Source organism: Pteronotus mesoamericanus, unplaced genomic scaffold (assembly GCF_021234165.1).
Source record: "Pteronotus mesoamericanus isolate MK-2021 breed Mesoamerican mustached bat unplaced genomic scaffold, CSHL_Meso_final contig_116, whole genome shotgun sequence".
Lineage (NCBI taxonomy): Eukaryota > Metazoa > Chordata > Mammalia > Chiroptera > Mormoopidae > Pteronotus > Pteronotus mesoamericanus.
Window position 1 is genome coordinate 8,734,880 of NW_026555027.1, and position 16,024 is coordinate 8,750,903.

At 45.8% G+C, this 16,024-nt stretch overlaps 1 protein-coding gene across 2 annotated transcripts in view; it reads left to right on the top strand.

The window, feature by feature from the left end:
• The window catches only part of PKNOX1 (PBX/knotted 1 homeobox 1), a 51,433-nt gene that overhangs the window by 17,838 nt on the left and 17,571 nt on the right, over positions 1-16,024 (top strand). The window contains exons 2-7 of one of the 2 annotated variants that reach the window (XM_054578685.1): positions 1,924-1,992; positions 3,163-3,269; positions 6,416-6,543; positions 8,546-8,717; positions 10,537-10,707; positions 15,843-15,942. In XM_054578685.1, the coding sequence (XP_054434660.1) occupies positions 3,219-3,269; positions 6,416-6,543; positions 8,546-8,717; positions 10,537-10,707; positions 15,843-15,942 (622 nt within the window). In that variant the 5' untranslated portion in view covers positions 1,924-1,992; positions 3,163-3,218. The remainder of the gene's footprint in view (positions 1-1,923; positions 1,993-3,162; positions 3,270-6,415; positions 6,544-8,545; positions 8,718-10,536; positions 10,708-15,842; positions 15,943-16,024) is intronic. The other variant, XM_054578695.1, reaches the window with a different exon arrangement.

Here is a 16,024-nt window from a genome sequence, read left to right on the forward strand (position 1 = left end):
TAAAATCTTTTTAAAAAAAATTCATGAATTCATACCGACAACTCTTGTTTCCAGCTGGTGGGTGGGGGCAAGCCACAGGGAAGACTTGGGGAAAGGGGTGTGGGTGACGGGGAAAATGCGCATGCACAGGCTGGCCGTGCTCGGGGGCGGCCAGGGTGGGCCGACCTAACCAGGCTGGGCAAGAAGTCGACCTGCTGGAGGAACTACAGATGGCCACCCCTTTAACTGTGTCCACACTTGGAGCCGGGGAGGGGCTGACCGGGACTGGGGGGGCTGTGAGGGAGGGCAGGGTTGGACAAAGTCAGCCCTGGGACTCGGTCTGCAAGGGCGGTTTGGACCAGATTTCCACTTTGGAAATTGGAGAATGGGGAGAAGGACGGTAAGAAGATTAGAGGCCTCAAGAGCTCCTGCCCTGATCAAGGTGCGGGCCATGGTGGGGGGCAGGTCAAGGCACTCTGGGGTCACTGCCTGGGGACATGGGGGCAGATTAGGGCACTGGGAGGAGGGCCAGGCTTTGGTCAAGGCAGAGACTCGGTTTCAGATTTGCAGATGTGTGAGGCCTACCTCTCAAGGTTAGGCATCTCAGAGGGCAGCGAGGGCAACGCCGTGATGACCGCACATGGGCTCCCTTCCCAGCAGTGGGACATTCCCAAGTCCTGTTGTCCATGCGGGGCAAAGATAGAATGGCCACTTCAGCGAGAAGGTGTCTTCAGACTGAAAGACGACACTCCAACTCCATGGAATGTAGTGGGATTTATTATGGGGTAATTTACCACCCGAAGATAGGGGCTGGAGCAGGCAGGGACCCAACAGCTTTGTGCGAATTACCCACCCCCTCTCCCAACACTCCTGTTACTGTGCTGTTTTTATACTATCACTCAGGTACTAATGATTGACAAGACAAAGAGACAACGCATGCAGTAGCCCCAGAGGCCATCCTCGCTAGTTTGATATGTATCTCAGTTGTCACCCTGGCCATTACTAACAAAAGTATTTTATGGTTACATTTTAGAAGGTTTTAATGTGCTTACTAAAGACAGTGAGCTGGGTCAAAGGCCACAGCACAAAAGGACACAGGGGTGGAGATGGTCTGGGTTCACGCACCACGCATCACGCACCAGGCTCCCCCTCTCCCCTCTGCACGGCCTTGCTCAGCCTTCCTTTCATTTCGCCCTCAGCTGCATTAGCGTGGCTGACACCCTCCCCTGTCCTCCTCCTCCACCCGTGTGAGTGACATCGCTTGATAGTGCCCTTGTCCCGCTGGCTGCTGCTCCTCGTTCTGTGCTGGGTCCCCCAGCCTTCTTACATGGTCCCCCTCCTCTTTCTTCCTGGGCGCTCTCACATAGTTGGGCTTTATCTACTGGCTTGGGGTCCTGGGGTTGCCTAGCCAAGTCCCACTACCTGGGAGGATGGAACCAGCAGGAATGGATTCTCTCAGGGTCCTGGCAGCCAGAACCCAAAATCAAGATGTCAGCGGGGCCATGCTCCCTCTGAAGGCTCAGGCCTCTACCACCTGGTGGCAGGCCAGGCGATCTTGGCCGCGGCAGCCCGGCTCCAGTGTCTGCCTCCAGTTCACACAGCCATCCCCTCAGTGCATCGCGGGCCCTTCTCTGCCCTCTCCTAAGGACACGGGAGTCACGCAGGATCTAGGGCCTCCCCTCAATCCAAGATGATCTCGTCCCAAGATCCTTAATAATTACATCTGTAAAGATCCTTTTCCAGATAATGTCCCGTTCACAGGCACTGGGGGTTAGGACTTGGACATGTCTTGCATGACACAGTTTGACCCCCTCTGCACATACTAACCCTGATGATTACTGACTTTATATTTCTGGCCCAGACTCATTTGTTCAGAATTTCCTCTTGGGTTTCTGGGAAGCACCTCACACCTAGAACGCCCTGACTCTTGCTTTCTCTCCCCAGGCCGCAGGACCTGCTCCTCTCCGTCCACTCCTCACCAGGACATGCGGCTCGGCTCTGCCGGTTGCTCAGGTGGGAACGCTGGGCCTCCCTGGCCCCTCCCCCGGCCCCAGCGCACCTGCACACCCTGTGCTCTGGGCCCCCGCCTGCCCATGGCAGCACCCCGTCCTCGGTGTGCTCCCAGTCACACAGCCTGTCCTTAACAGTCAGGGACTCTCCTTAGAGATGCCGCGCCGCCCTGCCGCAGACCTTCCCAGGTACTCCCACAGTCCTCGCTCTGGCCCGGAGCGGCTGTGTGAGCGGCCCTGCCGCCTGCTCCCTTCCCTCCCTTCCCCCTTCACCACTCTGCACAGCTACATCAGTGTGCCTGCCCTGAGTCGTTCTCTGTCCCTGACTGGTTTTCCTCCTCCCAACACCTCCTGACATTTACCTGTGCATTGTGACAGGAAAACAAGCCGTTGTTCCTTCTCTGTATTACATGCAGATGTTGGAAGAGTGCCGGCTCAGCCTTCCTGAGCACACCTTTATCATGCCTGTCGGCGCTCCAGCCTCCTGACTCAGTAGGTCCCAAGTCAAGTCCTTGAGGTCTCAGTCAGTGCCTTCTCAGGGAGCCTGCCCTGTCACACATCGGGGGAGCCCCTCCCTCGCCTCTGTCACGACACATGTGTGCTGCCTGACCTTCCTCATGTTTACGGTCCCGCAGCCCCTGGCCTTGTCTGCCCAGGAGAGCAGGGCTCCCCTGGAACAGTGTCCCATGTGTGCAGGCACTCACTCAACATTCGGGCGAGTGAGTGAGTAAATCCAAATGGCTGAAAATGTGATAGCAAGTCAGGCCCCATGCAAGAGCAGCCAACGTGATGGCCAAGTCAGCGGGGTGCTGAGTAGGATGTGGCTTATAGCACAGAGTTAAGTGTGGTTTTTTCATTCACGTAAAAATATGTATTTAAAAAAGGAGCCCTGGCTGCTGTGGCTCAGTGGATCAGTGGATTGAGTGCCAACCTGTGCACCAAAAATCACCGGTTCAATTCCCAATCAGGGCACATGGGTTACCAGCCGGGTCCACGGTTCGGGGCGTGCGAGAGGCAACCGAACAATGTATCCCTTGCACATGGATGCTTCTCTCCCTCCCTTCCCCTCTCTCTAAAAATAAATGAATAAAAAATTATATTAGATGCTGTGGAGTAGGGGGACAAAAGATGCACTGCAATTATTAACTGATGCTTTTCTGCTTTTGTTTTCCAGACACCATTTGTTTTTGACTCAAGATGATTTGATGTTTTATAATAAACTCATTAACCATGATGGCTACACAGACATTAAGCATAGACAGCTATCAAGATGGGCAACAAGTGAGAGCTTGAGTTATTCTGTGTTTTAATTATAGTCAGTCCACCTGGTACTAAACCACAAGCAATGCTTTGTATATTAATAGTTCAATTTCCCTGAGGTTTGCAGGGTCAACTTTAGTGTATTATGCATTTATCATGTGGTGTTCAAATTATTTCCTAAGTAATACCAAGACTGCTAGTAATTTTGACCCCCCTTAAATCATACTGTCTTGGGAATTTTTCATTTTAATATAAGTGTTAACAAGTATTACTGCTTTTAAAGAAAAGCTGGATGTTCCCTGACTGGCGTGGCTCAGTAGGTTGGGCGTCATCCCACAAAGTGAAAGGTCACGGGTTTGATTCCCAGTCAGGGCACGTGCCTGGGTCTTGGACTCCATGCTCTATCCCTGGTCAGGGCGCTTACTGAAGACAACCAATTGATGTTTCTCTGTCACATTGATATTTCTCTCCCTCTCTTTCTCCTTCCCTTCCCCTTCTCTAAAAATAAATAAACTCTTTAAAAAAAATAAAATAAAGAAAAGCTGGTGTTGTTGATAATCACAGGTTCCCATGTTGATGGTTGCTAATCTGAGTGGGAATTGCGTGGTTTCATATCCCCAGGTGTGAGTGGCAGAGGGGGACTTGTCCTGGTGTGTATGTGGGGGGAGAGAGACATCAACTTGCTGTTTCACTCATTGACACATTCATTGGTTGATTCTTGTACGTGCTCTAACCAGGGATCAAACCCACAATCCTGACATAGCAGGATGATGCTCTAACCACCTGAGCCGCCCGACCAGGACGCAGGTGGCTTTCCTGATAGCTCTCCCACTGTAAGACCGTGTTGTCGTTGAAGCCACCCAGGTGTTTTGTGTTGTGACCTGAAGGAGTTGGGGAGGAGGGGCTCACTGAAGGCCTGCACGGCCTCGCTCTGGACGCCTGAGGTCGTGGGAATGCCCTGTGTGCTCCCAGTGGGGGCCATTCCCCGTCTTCCCTGGAGTCCGGGAGCTGATTTCCACTGAAGACATTGAGCTCTGCCTTTGCTTCCCGCCGTCCCCACAGTTGGACGGCGGGGACAGCGCGCCCGTGCCAGCAGCTCTCCTCTCGCCCCCCTTGAGGATATTAGCCAGCACGGCCAGCTAATCCCAGTAGGGTGAACTCACCCACAGAAAGTCCCCGCTCTGGTGAGGCGCTGGGTAGGTTCTAGGGGGCGGTTAGGACCCGAGGCTGTCCCGTGACCCTCGGCGACTCTCGTGTCTTTCTTTGAAGGCCAGTTTTGTGCTGTTTCCAGTTTGGTCGTTCTTGCAGAGATTTTGTTTTTGAAAGGCTTTGAAAAAATGATAAGTGCTTTTTGCTTCTTATAGGAATCAAGGTAGAGAATTCTGTTTCAGCCTGCTCTTTGACCTGCAAGTCCTTTGGTATTTCCAAGAGACTTTGTCTCTATCATGCAAATCTAATGATGACTCCTCCTCCCCTTGCTGAGGCCTGCCCTGAGCAACCCCGCCCCCACCATCGCCTGGCCCCTCAGATTCCAGGCCCACCCACAGCCCCTCTAGGGTGCTCACCCCACCCCAGCTCACCTACCTGCCTGCCCCACTCCTGGGCACCTCTCTGCCCTGCGGCCCTGGGCCTTCTCTTCGCTCTCCTTCCGTGGGCAGCTGCTTGGCCAGCTTCTTCCTGTCCCGGGGCTCTTTGCCTAAGACTTTGCCTTCCTGCGAACACTGCCCTGCCTGCCCTAGTTGCCGCGCCAGCGCCCTCTGATCTTTTTCTCCGTCTTGGTGATCACCTTCTGACGCTCTGTTCTGTGATGGTCTTGTGTGCTTGGCCCGCCTGTCTCCTCCCTGTCTGCCCTGCTGTAGCCAAGTATCCAGCACGGTGCTGGGCGCAGCCGGGGAGGCGGGCAGGCGTCGGGGTGCAGACCGCTTGATTTTTATAGCTACGCACTTCCTCACGCTCACGGTGTGGAAAACCCTTTGAGAACGTTATTTTAAATAAGCATTTAATATTATTCAGTATAGGTATACCAGGTTTACTTAGCCATTCCTCTGAAGTTGACCATTTAGATTTTACTTTTTTCACAGTCATTAAAAAAGAAACCTTGAAATGCATACCTTAAAGCTTTTTTCTAATACTGTCAGATTTCCCTGCAGAAAGACTGCGTTTGAGTGGGCTTTCGTTACTTTAGTGTTTGTTTTGCTTTTCTTCAGAGAGAGAGAACAACAATTTCCCAAGGACACTGTATCATTGAAAGGTTGCAGGCTGGATGTGTCTTCGGTACCCAGACTGTTGGGGAGTCGGGGTCTGTGGCACTGCTTCCCGGGCCACAGCCCCCAGGTGTCGGGGCGGGTCCATGATGGGGCTCTCCCATCCCCTGGGGGCGGGCCCCCCGCCCCAGCTCTCCCAGCAGGCCCCTTCCTTTGAGGCACAGCAGCTGGGGTTGGGCGGGAATGGGAGATAACCTGCTCATGGATGATTACAAATTTATTGCGGCATTTTTTTTTCTTTTTGTAAACTGAGTTCTTTTTGTTTAAGCATTTAAATACTTTTTACCTAAGTTACAACCAACATAGCTAGTTTAAAGCAATTTAAGTGATAATATTTTGAAGACTTACTGTTATATTTAATATTGTTATTTTAAACACAGCAAACTGGTCTTTATTTTCTGAATACAGTGACTATAAAATTTTTTTTATAATTTATTCCTGAAGTTTATGGGTAGATAGGGGAGCATTTCAGCTCTGTCACAGATCTGTAGCACTTTGGGTATGAGATGTTTTGTGATAAGATAAGGAGAGCTTGGGCGATTTGTTTCTTCTTCTCTTACTGTGATGTTTTCAGCAAGAGGCTGCACGGCAGGCAGGACAGAGGAAGACTGCATACGGGCTGATGCCCTCCAGTGCTGCATGGTTGCTATGATTCTGAAAACCATAAGGATTTCACAGATATCAGTGCTCTTTGTTCTTAAACTGTTTGGATATTTGATCTTTAACCATTTTATAAACATTAAATTAAAGAGGAGTTTGTGGGTGACAGCCCCTTGTGTTGTTGCCAGTCACACAGCTGGCAGTTTACCATTCCCCCTTGTCTGTTACATTCCTGCTTGAGAATAGAACACTTAATAGCAGTTTATTTCCTGTTTAGTAACAACAATTATCCTCCTTTCACAGATGCAAGTAGTAACAGAGTTAAAAACGGAGCAAGACCCCAACTGCTCTGAACCTGATGTGGAAGGAGTGAGCCCTCCCCCTGTGGGGTCCCAGACACCGATGGATGCAGACAAGCAGGCCATTTATAGGTAGTGAAGGGATGTGAAGCATGCGGGCTGTAAGGGGAGAAATGAGAATAGAAGACTTTGTTACAGGGAACATTAGAGCTGTCGGCTAGGCAGCATAAGGTGTGATGTGATAACTGCTGGCATGAAGATTTTTTTAGAATTCCGATGTTACTCTACATTTTAGTCTACCTTGCAAAAAATAATTTTCAGGCCCAGGTGATTTTACTGGAGAATTCTACCAAAATTATAAAGAAAAAGAGCAGCAAGTATACACAATCTCGTCCAGAAAGCAGAAGATGAGGGAATGCTTCCCAAATCAGTTTACAAATTGAGCATCACTTTGATACCAAAGCAGTAAAAAAAAAAAAATGTACAGACACGTATTCCTCATGCATTTGGGCATAAAAATCATCAATAGAATATTAGCAAATTGAATCCAGCAAAAAAAGTAATAGAGTAATATTAGAATGATATATAGTGTCCGAGTGGAGTTTATCCTAAGTCTAGTTCACTGTTCAAAGATCAACCAGTGAAATCCACAGTGTGATCAATCAAGTGATATAGAAAAGCATTTGACAAAACAACAGCTAATTATTATTAAAAGCTGTCAGCAAAGGGGGACTTCTCAACTGATGAAGGGAAACTATAAAAGCCTGTAGCTCACATCAGACTTGATGGTGAAGGACTGAATGCCCTCCCCTAAGGCTGGGAATGAGGCAGAGCTGTCCACCCGAACTCCTCTTACTCAGCACTGTAATGGAAGTCCCAGCCAGCTCAGTAAGACAAGAAAAAGATTAGAAAGGAAGAAGCAAAACTGGCTCAGTGCACAAAGAACATGATTGTCTACATAGAAAATCGGAGCGTCTACCAAAAAAACTTCCAGGTACATAAATGAGTTTAATAAGCTCACAGGTTACATGCAGCATGCAGAAACCAATCCTATTTCTGTACCAGTAACATACAATTGAAAACAGAAATTTAAAAGACAATACATTTATAAGAGCTCCAAAAAAACTTAGGTATGAAATGCTGAGGCAAGCAATCAGAGACAACCGGGTAAATGGCAGGACATACCATGTTCATGGATTGGAAGACTCAGTTTAATAAAGATGTCAGTTTTCCTAAAATCAGTCTATAGACTTAATGCAATCCCAATTAAGTTTTAGCAGGATATTTTTGTACATATAGACAAGTTAATTCTAAATTTTATATAGAAGTCAAAAGAACTAGATCAACTAAACAATTTTTAAAAAGAATAAAGGAGTCTATTTGATCATAAGATTTGCTATCATATTACAGTAATTAAGACATTGTAATATTTGTGAAGGAATAGAAACATAGATTAATGGCACAGATAGTCTGGAGATAAATCTACACAAATAAGATTCAGTTGCTCCTTAGCAAAGGTACAAAAACAATTCAGAAGAGAAAAGGCAGACTTTCCAACAAATGGTGTTAGAAAAATTGGACATCCACTTGCAGAAAAAAGATCCTTGACCTACTCTTACATCTTATATGAAAATTCACTCAAAATGGATGACCACTGATCTAAATATAAGTTTTAAAACTGTAAAATTGGTATGTCCATTACAATGGAATATTATTTGGTCATAAAAAGCAATGAGGTAACTGATACCTGCTATGGCATCAGCAAGCCTTGAAAACATGCTAAGTGAAAGATGTCAGGCACAAAAGGTCATATGCTATATGAAATGCCTAGAGTTGGCAAATCGATAGAGACTGAAAGCAGAGTAGTGGTGGCTTGAGGCTGGGGCTTGTGGGTAAAATGGAGAGTGACGGCTAATGACTACAGGGTTTCTTTTGGGACTGGTGAAAATGTTCTAAAATTGCATGTGGTGATGGTTGCACAGCTCTGTGAATGTACTAAAAATTATTGAATTGTGAACTTTGAATGGATGAATTATATCTCAGTGACGCTGATAGGTCAAATACATGCATACATACATACCGAAACATTCTCATGCAAATGTAGAGCATCCATATTTTGTTTCTTTTTCCCCAGGCATCCACTGTTTCCATTATTAGCTTTGTTGTTTGAAAAATGTGAGCAATCCACGCAGGGCTCAGAAGGCACAACTTCTGCCAGTTTTGACGTGGACATTGAAAATTTTGTAAGGAAGCAAGAGAAGGAAGGAAAACCCTTCTTTTGCGAAGACCCGGAAACTGACAATTTAGTGAGTAAAATAAATGTTTTATTTTTTAATTTTTTCCAAATTTAAAATTTGATCAATAAATTTTAGACTTCCAGTTAGAACTTTAGACCATTTATAGTTCTGCTTAAGGGGAGAATATTACACTTCATGAGATAACTTCTGTGTGTGTGTGTGTGTGACTGGAATGTCTTCTAGCCTTCTCTGGTTACCCTTTCCCTTGATAATTAAATAAGCTGGTTTCAGCCAGCATCCTGAATGGACCAGAGGACTCAGCTCTCTGCTAAACACATGTAAAGGGTCATTAGGGTTGACATGCTTGCCTGCCTTACTTCTCAGGCAGTGTGTCTGTGCCCAACTTTAGTCCTTGGCTTTTCCTTCATCATTGACATATGACTTTATTCCCCAAGACAACTCTGTCTGGAGGCTCACACTGGTGTGTGGTGGGTGACGAAGTTCACGAAGAATTGAGGAGACCTGCCAGCACAGGGCAGGGACAGGCTCACCGCAGGTCTCCACGGCCCCCTTCCCCCATCCCATGGCCTTTCTGTGAGAAGCCAGTCTGTCTCACACGAATGCCCTCCTCCCAGGCCCGGCGCTCTAAAATGCAGGGTTCCAGGAAGGAATTGGCGAATTCTTTGAAGTTAAGGACACTGGTGCATCCACGGGGGGGGGGGGGCGGGGCCACGCGCGCTGTGGAGTGCTGTCGGCAGACTCTGGTTAAAGCCGCTCGCTCCCAGACCAAAACCTCCGTCAGGCCCTGGTCAGCAGAAGAGGGTCTTTGGAAACCTTTTTCCTGAATAAATTGCCCAGGTCTTAATTGTTGCTGTTGTTTTTTAAATTTCTCATTACGCATTCCAACCCTTATAACCTAATAGATTTTATAGGTGAGTTGTTTGACTTTGAGTCTGTCTCCTCGTCTTTGAAATGAGACTGACAGTGCTTGCCCTTGCGGGCTTAGGACCAGAAGCCCTCTCTGCCCCTGAAGCCTGGTCACACAGCCAGCCGCCAGTGGGGGGGGGCAGGAGCGGCCCCAGGGGCCCCGGGCAGGCGGGGGCCAAGGGCCTCCTGACGGGGGTGAGCCCAGAGCCTGCAGGGCCTAATGCTCAGCATCCCTCATTATTGTCGGATTGACTGGTTCATTCCACAAGGACCATATGTTACTACGCCAAGGTTGCAGCACAAGTAGCTGAGCTTTGGGGTGTGAATGCGCAGGCAGGTGCTGCTCATGGCATGGTTTCAGTATCAGTGTTAGATACACCGTCTGCTGCTGTGGGACAAATTACCCCCAGAACTTAGTCAATTAATATAAAACCATGAAACTTAGAAAAATCATAAGATAAAGTCTTTAGGAGCTAGGGCTAAGCGAAGAATTCTTAGACTTGACACCAAAGCCATGATCCAGAAAAAGCAGTTGATAAAATGAATGTTATCAAAATGAAGAACCATGTGTAGGATGGCAGGCAGGGGGGGATCCGGACCCATCCTCGTTTATAGATGAAGAAACGCAAACAGAGCAAGAGTTGCAACTTGCCTGTGGGCTTGCAAGGCAGGGGTGAAGCTGGCGGAGGCCCAGCTGGCCCTGGCACTGTGCTCGCTGAGGTCCGCAGTGGCACCGTGCACAGCAGAGGGAGCTGAAATGCCAAACCGCAGGCCGGTGGTGCTGGAACGGTTTGCCATTTTGCACAATATCTAATGTTAATTCCACTTCCATCACTGGCGGCACAGATGGTGATGGCTGTACAGGTTCAGGCTGATAACTGAGAGTGGTTATGCGGGGATAATTATAACTTATTATGCTACCTTTTTCTTGTCTGAAAGTCTTCATTTTCTCTGCTTCTAGATGGTAAAAGCAATCCAGGTTTTGCGTATTCATCTTCTTGAGCTGGAAAAGGTTAATGAACTCTGCAAAGATTTCTGCAGTCGATATATTGCTTGTCTAAAAACGAAAATGAACAGTGAAACTCTCCTGAGTGGAGAACCTGGAAGCCCGTATTCCCCTGTCCAGTCCCAGGTATTTATGTTCGGGTCCTGCGCTACTTCCTGGTTGCTGTCACGTCTGCAAGGATGAACTGTGCTGGTCCCGAGACCACAGCCCTTTCAGAGTTGCGAGGCCATCTCAGTGGCTGCCCTGCCCAAAGGCCCTCCAGATCTGACGAGCCTGGGCTGAGCGCGAGTCCCGGAGGCGGCCCCTCTGGCCTCACCCGCTGACCGCAGGGAGGCCCCGAGCTGTGCGCCGGACCCTGAGTCCCATGGTTCTGCAGTTCCATCCACTTTTTTCCTTTTTTTCATAGCATATTTTTTTTTAAATTGTAGTATACACCTATCATAAAGTTTACCCTCCTAACCGTGTTCAAGTGTGCAGTTCGGTGGCACTAAGCACATTCACATTGGTGTGCAGACGTCTCCACCATCCATTTCCAGGACTCTCCATCCTCCCACACCGAAACTGCCCTAGGGACCTTATGTAAGGGGGATCATTTGTCCTTTTGTGTCTGGCTCATTCCACTCAGGGTGATGTCCTCAGGGGTCCTGCGAACGGGAGCCCTGTTCTGTTGGAGCCATCTGACAGGCTGTAGTGACCTTCCTTGTGGTTGTAACTTGCGTCTCCCTGATGGTCAGTGGTGGTGACCGTCTTTTCATGCACTTACTTTCCATCTGTGTATCCTCTTCGGGAGAATGTCTTCTCACATCTTTTGCCCAGTTTCTAACTGGATTATTTTTAAACTGTTGTCTTTTGAGAGTAGTCTAGGTACTAGTCCTTTATTGAATATACAGTTTGCAAATATTTTCTCCACGTCTATAGCTTATTTTTTTTTTTTTTTTACTCTTCACAGGGTCTTTGGCAGAGCAAGCATTTCCCCCCAGTTATTTATTTATTTTTAATAATTTTTTAATATTTATTTTCAGAGACAGGGAGAGGGAGGGAGGAGAAGGAGGAGAGAGAAACATTGACTGGTTGCCTCTCACATGGGGACCTGGCTTGCAACCAAGGCGTGTGCTTTGATGGGGAGTCTAACCAGCGACCCGTCTCTTTGCGGGACGCCGCCCAACCCATTGAGCCTTGCCTGACAGGGCTATTTATTTATTTTTAATTTTTATTTCCCATCCATCCACCCCCTTCCCTTCTAACAACCATCAGCTTGTTCTTTATATCTGTGGATCTGTTCATGTTTTTCTTGTTGTTTATTCATTTGTTTTGCCCTTTTAGGTTCCACATATGAGTAAAATCATATGGTGTTTGTCTTTCTCCGTCTTATTTTTTACTTAGCAAAATACCCTCCAGGTCCATTCATGTTTCAGATGACAAGATCTCATTATTGTTCTCGCTGAACAAGATTCCATTGTATATATACACCCCATCTTCTTTATCCATTCAGCTATTGATGGATGCTTTGGTCGGTTCCATGTCTTGGCTATTGTAAATAATGCTACAGTGAATGTAGGGGTGACTATGTCTTTGTGAATTAGTGTTTTTCTTTTCTTGGGCTAAATATCCAGAAGTAGAGTGGCTGAGTTGTATGGCAGTTATATTTTTAATTTTTTGAGAGCCTCCATACTGTTCTCCACAGTGGCTGCACCAATTTATATTCCTGCCAACAGTGCTTGAGGGTTCCCTTTTTTCTGTACTCTGGCCAACACTTGTTGGTTAATTCATTGATGATAGTCATCTGGCAGGTGTGAGGCGATATCTCATTGTGGTTTTAATTTGCATATCCCTGATGATAGTGATGTTGAACATATTTTCATGTGTTTGTTATCCATCTGTATGTCCTCTTTAGAAAAATGTCTACTCAGGTCATCTGCCTATATTTTAATTGGATTGTGTGTGTATATGTGTGTGTGTGTATGTTAAGTTGTATGAGTTCCTTATATATTTTGGTTATTAACCCCTTAATTGGATATGGCATTTATGAATATCTTCTACTATTTTGTAGGTTGTCTTTTTGTTTTACTAATGGCTTTCTTCACTGTACAAAATCTTTTTAGTTCGATGTAGTCCCATTTGTTTATTTTTCCCATTGTTTCCCTTGCCTGAGGAGATATATCCACAAAGATATTACTAAGATCAATGTCAAGGAGTTTACTACCCATGCTTTCTTCCTGGAGTTTTATGGCTTCAAGTCTTACATCTAACTCTTTAATCCATTTTGAGATTATTTTTGTAAATGGTCTAAGTAAGTGGTCCACTTTAATTTTTTTTGCATGTTTCTGTCCAGTTTTTCCAACAACAGTTATTAAAGAGACTGTCTTTACCCTAGTGTATGTGCTTGCCTCCTTTGTTGTAGATTACTTGACTATATAAGCAAGGACTTATTTCTGGACTTGCTATTCAACATTTTTTAATACTGATAATTCCTATTTATCAACTTTTTTTTATTAGTTGTGATTTTGGTGTCAAGTCTAAGAACTCTTTGCCTAGCCCTAGGTCCCAAAAATATTCTCTTATTTTTTTCTTAAAAGTTTTATATTTTACATTTAAATCCATGATAGGTTTTAAGTTAACTTTTGTATAAAGTGTGAGGGTTTTGACGGAGGTTCCTGTTTGCCTCTAGATGTCCAGTTACTCCAGCACCGTTTGTTAAAAAGGCTCCTTCCCCCATTGAACTGTTCACGCACCTCCATCAGCCGTCAGTCAGCGTGTTTACAGGGCTACTCCTGTGGCTTGGTTCTGTCCCACTGGTCTCTGTATCTGTACTGTCTTGTCTTGGTTACTGTGGTTACTTGGTTAAATCTCAACATTGCGTAGACTGATTCCTCTCACTTTATTCTTTTTCAAAATAGTCTTTCCCAAAATATTTCAGCTATTTTTAGTTCTTTTGCCTTTTCATATAAATTTTAGAATAATCTTGTCTATATCTACAAAAATATGACTGAGATTTTGATAGGAATTGCATTAAATCTGTACGACATTTTGGGGAGAATTGACATCTTTGCTGTGTTAACGCTTCCAGCTCACAAACACGATGTGCCTCCCCGATCATTTATTCTCCTATTACTTCTTTCATTTGTGTTTTATAGTTTGCACCACGAGTCCGACATGTGTGTTTTTAGAATTATTTTTAAGTCTTTTACTTTTTTTGAGCAATTGTAAGTGGTATTATATTTTTTTAACTTCAGTGTCCATGTTATTTTATAGAAATACAGTTGGTTTTTTAATATTTATCTTGTATCCTGTGGCCTTGCTGATCTCACTTGTTAGTTCTAGAAGGTCCTTTATGTAGATTCCTCAGGATTTTTTTTACCTATGCAGCCATATCACCTCTATTACAGAACAGCTCTATTTTATCCTTCATGATCTGTTTACTTTTAATTTTCTTTTCTTGCCTTATCGGCTAGAACACCGAGTACGATCTTGAACAGGACTGGTAAGAGCAGGCATCCTTTGCTTGTTCCTGATGTGAGGGAAGGGTTCAGCCTTTCACTGTTAATTTTAATGGTAGTTTTTTTTCCCTAGATGCTCTCTATTCAGTTGAGGAAGTTCCCCTCTATTCCTATTTTTCTGAGAGTTCTCATTATGCTGAATTTTGTCAAATGCATGGATTGATATGATTCTGTGATTTTTTTCTTTTTCCTGTTAATATGGTAGATTACATTGAATTTCGGAATACTGAACACGACTCGGATGCTAGAATAAACCATACTTGGTCATGGCTTGTGATTCTTTTTAAGTGGATTCCTGAATTCTGTGTGATAACATTTTGTTAAACATTTTTGTGTCTATATTGAGGGATATTGGCCTGTAGTTCTCTTTTCCGGTGTGGTCTTAGTCTGGGTTTGGTATCAGAATAGTACAAGCTTCAGAAAACAAACTGGAGAGTATTCCCTCCTCTTCTGCTTTTTGGGAGGGATTAGAGTTGATACTACTTTTTCTCTAAATGTTGGATAGAATTCTCCAGTGACACCACCTGGATTAGAGATTTCTTTCTTTGGACTATGAATTTAATTTCCTTAGTAGTCAAAGGGCTATCCAGATTACCTACTTCAGTTGGATGTTGTCTGCTATGTCAAATTTCTTCATCAAGTTCGCGGCCTCCTTCCTCCTTCCGCCATCCACCAGGCCTGCCGTGACCTCCCTGCTGCCTTTCTGACATCAGTAACTTGTTTCTCTTTTCTTCTGTCACTATTACTAGAGGTTTACCAGTGTGTTGATCTTATCAAAGAACTTGTTCTTTTCTCACTGTTGTTTCTCTGTTTTCAGTTTCATTGTTGTCTGCTTTGATCTTTATTGTTTCCTGTCTTTTGCTTCCTTTGGTTTTGTTTTATTCCTCTTTTTTTACGTTTTTATTGTGGGAGCTGGAATTATTGATTTGAAGGCTGAGCTTCATTCTGACCGAGTTATATGTAGCCTACTTTCTGTGCACCTGCCAAAGCTTACAGAGTAAATTGCCCCTGGGGGATAGTCACTGTGCTGCTTACCTGCTCAGATACCTGGGTACCTACCTGTGTGTGCCAGACCCCGGGCTAGAAACCAGGTGTAGGGATCCCTTCCCTTACCAACCACCAATCCCGTCGTCAGTCAGTGGGTAAATTCACCCGTTTGGATCTAACGGGAGATGAGTAGACACTCCAACGTGGTGTTGATGCACATTTACGCGGAGTGTGCTGCAGGCCAGGCCCAGGCCCGGGATTCCACATGCGTGCGCACACAGAGCGGGGCCCGGGGGCGTGTGTGCTGGGATCAGGGTGGTACAGAGCTGTGCGAGCCCAGGGGGCTCCCACACCTGCGGCTCACTCTTCCAAAAGCGCTCACCCTGCCAAGGAGGCTTTGGTCTCAGAAAATCAAGAGTCTGAGCCAAAGCAAATGGAGAGGGTGCCTGATGAGATCAGGTGATTTTGGTCTCCCCGGTCATAACCTGCAGGGCTGTAAGGTGTGGTTAATAGGTGATGGCATGAAAGATACTCTTTTGGAAGCCAAATTGAAACTCATATCTTAGTATTGATCATCATGCCTAATTTCAGTCAGTCTTGCCTCTCTTGGTTTCCAGATGTATAGGGCCTGCCTCGTTGAGGGCTTGCCATCTGATTGTGCTCTTTGCCTCAAGTGTCTCCTTTATTAACGATGCTGGTATGCCCCTTGTTTGGAAGTTTTTGACATGGGTGTTCGGTTTCCTAATTGTCCCCTCCCCGTGTGTTTCTGACTTACAGCAGATTCAAAGTGCCATCACAGGCACTCTCAGCCCGCAAGGAATTGTGGTCCCCGCATCTGCGCTGCAACAGGGGAACGTAACCATGGCAACGGTGGCAGGTATGGCGATGGCTCAAAGGACACCTTTCTTTGAGTTAGTGCAGAAAAAGTCCTTCATAGTACAATGGAGATATACATAAGT